General features: G+C 45.0%; 1 protein-coding gene across 1 annotated transcript; it reads left to right on the top strand.

The window, feature by feature from the left end:
• Window positions 1–766: 766 nt before the first annotated feature.
• LOC132638469 (cinnamoyl-CoA reductase CAD2-like) lies at window positions 767–1,628 on the top strand. Its single transcript, XM_060355335.1, has one exon. The coding sequence runs from the start codon at window positions 797–799 to the stop codon at window positions 1,604–1,606; it is 810 nt and encodes a 269-aa protein (XP_060211318.1). The 5' UTR covers window positions 767–796; the 3' UTR covers window positions 1,607–1,628.
• Window positions 1,629–6,814: the final 5,186 nt, after the last annotated feature.

The following is a 6,814-nucleotide window of genomic DNA, read 5'->3' as shown; positions in this document are numbered from 1 at the left end:
GCTCCTCGCCTTTTTATTCGTTTTCTGCCCTTTGTCCGAGGGCCTTTTTCTTTTGGCAGCAGGTGCATCTCGCATCCCATCAGGTGAGACCGAAGGCCGAGGGAAGAAAGGGACAAGAACGTGCATGAAGGCTCCCGTTCTGAACCGGGGAAACGCTTGGACCGGAGCAACGGAAGGGCATCATTTGGTCCGGTTCTTTCATGACCGGTTGCTCGAGGCCGTATGTCCGTTTGATCGTGGCCGGTGGTCCGGGAGATCCGTTGCGTGGTTACCATGCGTCAATGACGTCCTTCTATGTTCAACTGCCAATAGTACAGGTGTCAGACCGTACGGCCCACCTAATCCAACCTAACCCAACTCAGAGCATTTTTTCATTATTATTTTATTATTCATGTTGTGTGAAGTCCATGGGGCACTACTATAAATAAGGGGCATTGCCCTCCTCTAAAGGGGTTGGCTTCTACATTTCCAAGAACTCTTGTAATAGCAATATATATATATACAAAATCTCCCTCTCATACATCAGATTCGATCCGTATTTGTTGTGCTTATTTTTTTATGTTTCTCAAATCAAATAACGCTCATGTACTAGTAGATACACGAGTCTATAGCTAACCATTGATCATCAGTTGCTCCTTTATAACATATTCTTATATTTCTTCTCTCTATCAAAGAAGTACAAGATATAGCCACATATCCTATACCTCACCTACAATTTTAATTCATTATCCAAAACCGGGGTAAACAGGTAGGTGAAAAGAATCAAACCAAAACAAAAAAAAAACAGAGAAAAAAAATGGCTTCGAAGGCTATATGTGTAACAGGTGGTTCAGGCTATAATGCTTCATGGTTGGACAAATTTTTGCTCCAACGCGTTTACACCGTTAAGGCCACTGTTCGCTATCTCAATGATCCAAAAAATACAGATCATTTGACATCCCTTGATGGAGCTAAGGAGAGACTCCACTTGTTCAAAGCAAACCTGCTGGAAGAAAGTGCCTTTGATGCTGTGGTTGATGGGTGTGAAGGTCTATTTAATACAGCATCGCCCTTTTACCATGGAGTCAAAGACCCACAGGCGGAATTGATTGATCCTGCACTGAAGGGGACACTTAATGTTCTTGGATCAGTTGCGAAGACACCATCTGTTAGAAGAGTGGTGTTGACATCATCTGTAGCAGCAATTACTTTCAATGGCAAGCCGAGAATGCCTGAAATAGTAGTTGATGAGACATGGTGGTCAGATCCTGACTTTTGCAGAGAATCACAACTCTGGTATGTACTTTCGAAGACATTGGCTGAAGATGCTGCGTGGAAGTTTGTGAAAGAGAAAGCGTTCGATATGGTTACAATAAACCCAGCAATGGTTATTGGCAGTTTGTTACAACCAACACTTAATACAAGATGTGCTGCAATTATACAGTTGCTAAATTGTTCTGAAACATACCCAAATGCTACACTTGGATGGGTTAATGTGAAAGATGTCGCCCTTGCGCATATTCTAGCATTTGAAAACCCTTCAGCTAATGGTAGATATTTAATGGTTGAGTCAGTTGCCCACTACTCTGAGTTAGTCAAGATATTAGCGAGCTTTAACCTACAATGAAGCTTCCAGAAAAGTGTGTTGATGATAATGTTGGGTCCATCCCCTTATTTTAGGGAAGAAAACACTTCCCTTATTTTGAGGAAGAAAACATCTTCCTTGTCTTTAGCAAATTGTCAAGTTCTTGCTTGAGTCACTAATGACATCAATAGGTTCATCTCATACCTATAAATAGGGAAGTTTTCTCATTTGCTAGACACACCAAAAAATTGAAGAAGACAACACATCCCATAGAGAGAAAAATCTAAGAGAAATACTCTTAGTGAAAGGCTTAAGTAAGAGTAGTCTTTGAGAGAATTTTTAGTAAAAATTCTTGAGTGTAATTGGGATTAGGGTTGTGAGGTTGAGTGTTGTAAACACTTGTAATATTTCTTCTTTAATAAGATCTGCAGCAGCAACGTGGACGTAGTTCTCACATTGAGGGTGAACCACTATAAATCTGTGTGTGCTATTTATTCTTCGCTTACAAAGGTCAGATTTGGGATTCAAATCCTAACAACTGGATTGGGGATTCAAATCCTAACAACTGGTATCAGAGCAACAGGTTGTGTTATGATTTAGAAACGATGGGAGGCGAAGATGGTACGACGCACGGCAACGGTAAATTCGATGGTACATATTTTGCGTTCTGGAGAATGCAAATTGAAGATTATTTATATGGCAGAAAGCTTCATGAACCTCTGAGTCCGAAACCAGAGGAGATGAAGCATGCAGACTGGGATCTCCTCGACAGACAAGTTCTGGGAGTCATTCGGCTGACGCTGTCGAAGAACGTTGCTCACAACGTGGCAAAGGAAAAGACCACAGCAGATATGATGAAGGTATTGTCTGATATGTATGAGAAACCTTCGGCAAATAATAAGGTATTTCTCATGAAAAAACTATTTCATCTAAAGATGATGGAAAATGCTCATGTTGCTGCACACATAAATGAATTCAATACCATTGTAAATCAATTTTCATCGGTAAAAATTGATTTCGATGATGAAGTACAAGCTCTAATTTTGTTGGCATCCCTACCAAATAGCTGGGAGCCAATGAGAGCAGCGGTTAGTAATTGTGTCGTCAGTGACAAACTAAAGTTCAACGATGTTAGGGATCGTATCCTTGCTGAGGAGGTGCGCAGGACAGATTCTGGAGAGGCATCGACGAGTTCTGCTTTTAATGTTGAAAACAGAAGCAGAAATTATGACAGAAACTACAACCGAAATAGGGGCAGATCGAAGTCAAGGAATGGCAGGGGTCAATCCAGACCAGGACGAATACTTGAGTGTTGGAACTGTGGAAAACCAGGTCACTTCAAGAAGAACTGCAGGGCGCCAAATAAGGAGGACAACAAGGGGGCTGGAATCAACGCTGCTACGGAAGACATTGGCGATGCGTTGTTGCTATCGGTTGACAACCCGATAGACTCTTGGGTGCTTGACTCAGGAGCGTCCTTTCATACCACCCCACATCATGATATAATGACAAAATACGTGGCTGGGAATCTCGGCAAACTTTATTTAGCCGATGGAGAGCCACTAGACGTTGTTGGCACGTGAGACATTAATTTGAAGATGTCAAATGGATCCTCGTGGAAGATTACAAAAGTTAGACATGTTCCAAAGCTGAAGCGAAACCTGATCTCAGTAGGTCAGCTTGATGATGAGGGATATGATCTCAACTTTGGTAATGGGTCTCGGAAGGTGGCGAAAGGTGTTATGGTAGTTGGCCGAGGAAAGAAGAATGGCACTCTCTACATGACGACTAGCTGTCGTGATACTGTTACTGTGGTTGACAACACAAAGAAGACAGATTTGTGGCATTGTCGGCTGGGGCATATCAGCCAGAAGGGGATGAAGTTGTTAGTGACAAATGGATTAATTCCGGAGCTGAAGACGGTGGACCTTCATACGTGTGAGAGCTGCATTCTCGGAAAACAAAAGCGAGTAAGCTTCCCAAATGCAGGCAGGGAGTTGAAGGTCGAGAAGCTGGAATTGGTGCACACAGACGTGTGGGGACCTACCACTGTCCCCTCTCTTGGAGGATCACACTACCAAGGTCGAGTCAGCAGCAGAACCAGCAACGTCGGCACCCGAGTATGATTCAGCGGGTGCCTCTCGTATCCTTGCTGCCGCCGCCAAGAGAAAAAGGCCCTCGGACAAAGGGCAGAAACCGAAGAAAAGGGCGAGGAGCATCGGTAGGACTTTAAGGGACGAAGCAGAGCCCGAGCTCCTCGTTCGGAGGATCAGCGAGGCCCCTTTCGTGGCTCCCATTCCAGAGGAGGATATCACCGTGTCACCACTTCCTTCAGCCGGGGAAGGACCTTCGGCTCTGGCATTACGCACATGTGGGGAAGAAACTCATTACCCGACTCCTTTAAGGTCGATTGAATTCGTTGATATTTCAGGTGATGCTTCTTCCGAAGAAACCCCTCTGCAAAGGACAAGAAGATCCAGGGAGGCACCTGCTGCCGGAGCCGGTCAAAGGACTGAGCCGGTCCCCGAGACCGAAGCCCCTACGGATGTTGATCTGCTGCCCCACTATGAGACTGCAACAACTTCGGAGATACCTACCTTTGCCGAAGCTGCTGAAGTCCCTCCGAGTTCTCCAACTTCGGCCTCAAGACTGGATGAGTTTCATGACATGTTCTCGGACACTCCTCCCGCTACCGGCGAAGCTGCTGGATTCGGACATCTCCTGATGCCTCGGGCCACGAGGGCGGCAAGTCGGACCACCGAGTCTGGGGCCAGGGATAGCTTGGTGCGCACCTTTCCGGCCCCACGTGTGGAATCGAGGAGGACAAGATCGGCTACGATCACCGTTCCCAAGGATTGCAGCTTTCTTTCTCGCCCAGTGGGTGTGGCAAGCTATCTGAGGCCCCTTGTCTCGGACTCGGACAAGAGAAAGATGAACGGGGTCCCTTGGCAGTGCCTCATTAATGAGGGTATGCACGCGGTAAACCGGGTAAGTTTATCAGTTATCCTTGTATAATTTCACTGGGAATTTTAGCCTCATTTGTTCAAGTTTTTGACTTCATTTGCAGAATGTGGTGCTTGTCAATGAAGCCTTTATCCGTGCTCAACAAGAGGTGGACGATCTTAAGGGCCAACTGGATGCCCAAGGCCGAGAGGCGGAGAAATTTCTGCACCTTCTGCGGGTGAAGGAGGATGAGCTGAACTGAGCAGTTACTCTTTCCAACCTCCAACCCGTGCTCGATGCAACAAAGGCTGAAAACCGTCGATTAAAGGGTGAGCTGGCCAAGATGGTCGAATATAACCGGAGTCTCGAAGCGGACAAGATCGGCCTTAGCCGAGATAACACTCGTCTTTCTTCAAAGCTTGGTGAGCTCGAAACCACCATCTCTCAACTCCGGGAGGAGCTGGACTCTGTCAAGTCCGAGGCTATGAGCATGGCCGAGAGGCATCGGCTGCTCGAATCTGAAAGTGCCTGGTATAAAGAGCGTATGAGGGTGTTTGAGGAGAAAGCGGAGAAGAGGGCCCAGGTATGTGCTGATCTAAAAAACCGAGCTCAAAGAGATGGTTGATGTTAATGACACTCTCAAGGCTGAGCTCGAGTCGGCTACCCAAATGCAAAATGTCCTCGGAGAGGCTCGGGATGTTCTGGCGGCAAAGTTATCCCAGGCCGAGGCCAATTTGGAAGAAGCTCTAAAGAGCGTGGAGGCCGCCGAGGGTTATGCTACTATTGCTGCTGAGTATGAGAAGTGGAAGTCTCGGAGGATCACTCTTGAGCAAGCCGAGCATGGCTTTGGAAATATTCCGGCCCTAGTACTCGAGGCTAAAAGAGTTGAGGAAAAGGCTAAGGGTGCCCTCGGGGCTGACTCTGACGACTCCGAGCGGACAGTGTCCGAACCCTCCAGATCCAGCCATACCGGATAGATTAGGGTCTTTTTACTTAGCCTTTTATTTTATGCCTTTGTAGGAGTCTCCGATGTAAAATCCTTTGTATAAATAGAACATTTATTTTCCTTGATTATTTACTTTGTTTGAATGTTTGTTATGACCTCCGCCCGAATTATCGGTCCGTTTTAAGGAGTCATTATTTCTGACTGTGCCTGAATATCGACTCTTCTCTTCATCCGGTACATATTGTCTGGGAATTTTATGGAGTTTTTGCCCACGGGACTTATCTTATGCTTTGTGAATTCGGACGTCTCCCAATCACGACGGGCGTTTTGAGGGCCGGTATTTTTCGGCTATTTTTTAGGGCCGGTATTTTTTGGACACCTGAGTTTCAGCCTTAGCTAAATTTTGATATAAAAGTCCCCGTTTGTGGGGTTAACGATTTTGGCTCGGTTCGCTATGACCTTGTTGTTTTTGTCGAATTTCGACCGTAGTACCTGGTATAGGGTATATGAATGAAGTAGTACCGAAATACAGCCGTTATCATCGGGGTAAAGTGTTTTAACAGGAAGACATCCGAGATATCGTTATCCAAACTTTCGATAATTTTTGCATTACAAGTATTTATATACATGAGAATGAATTTTTTCCTTCTACCTTTGCCGTAGCAAATACTAAATGGACACAATTCATTCTGATTCTTTGGTCCTTACATCGGAACCTAATGCAGAAGGTCCGGTTCTTGGTTTTGCCGTAGCAAATATTGCGTGGACACGATTCATTCTGATCGTTTGGTCCTTACATCGAAACCTAATATTAAAGGTCCGGTTTTGTTTTGTTGAGGGCGGCCTCCGATTTCCGCTAACCGGGGTAAACTTCAAAGTGGGTATGATAGTCCCCTAGCGCTTATCCGAGCTGCAAGATCGGGTGAGAGATATTAAGTCCCCACTCGTGGGGTGTGACCCCCAGTTTCCAGGTGTTTGTCTTCGTCCTCGTCGAGTAACACGTTGTACTTGTTGCCTCATTAAAAACCTTATCGGAAAATCCATTTTGGGACAAAACCATACTATGGAAAAGAGTGCAACACGTGTTTTCAGGCCTAGATTCTGACTTTATCCAGTATTCGACTTCTTGCAAAAAAGAAAGGTTAAATAAAAAAACATGGGGAGTCCATACCTTATGTTATATCCCGTAATCTTGCACATTCGGAAAATTTGAAATAATTGTGACTTGTAAGAGATGAGACCATATTTGATTTTATTTAATATATATATATATATGTTGTCTATGAAAAATGTTGATGCGGAAATATGGAGGAAGGCCGAGGGAAAAATTGGGAATTTTGGAAATTAGCTTCGGGAATTAC

Source organism: Lycium barbarum, chromosome 4, assembly GCF_019175385.1.
Source record: "Lycium barbarum isolate Lr01 chromosome 4, ASM1917538v2, whole genome shotgun sequence".
Lineage (NCBI taxonomy): Eukaryota > Viridiplantae > Streptophyta > Magnoliopsida > Solanales > Solanaceae > Lycium > Lycium barbarum.
The sequence above is the reverse complement of the archived record's forward strand: the minus strand, read 5'-3'. Positions and strand labels throughout refer to the sequence as shown.

Excerpts from the sequence above, each read along its gene's own strand:
- LOC132638469 (XM_060355335.1), top strand. The coding sequence starts at position 797 with ATGGCTTCGAAGGCTATATGTGTAACAGGTGGTTCAGGCTATAATGCT.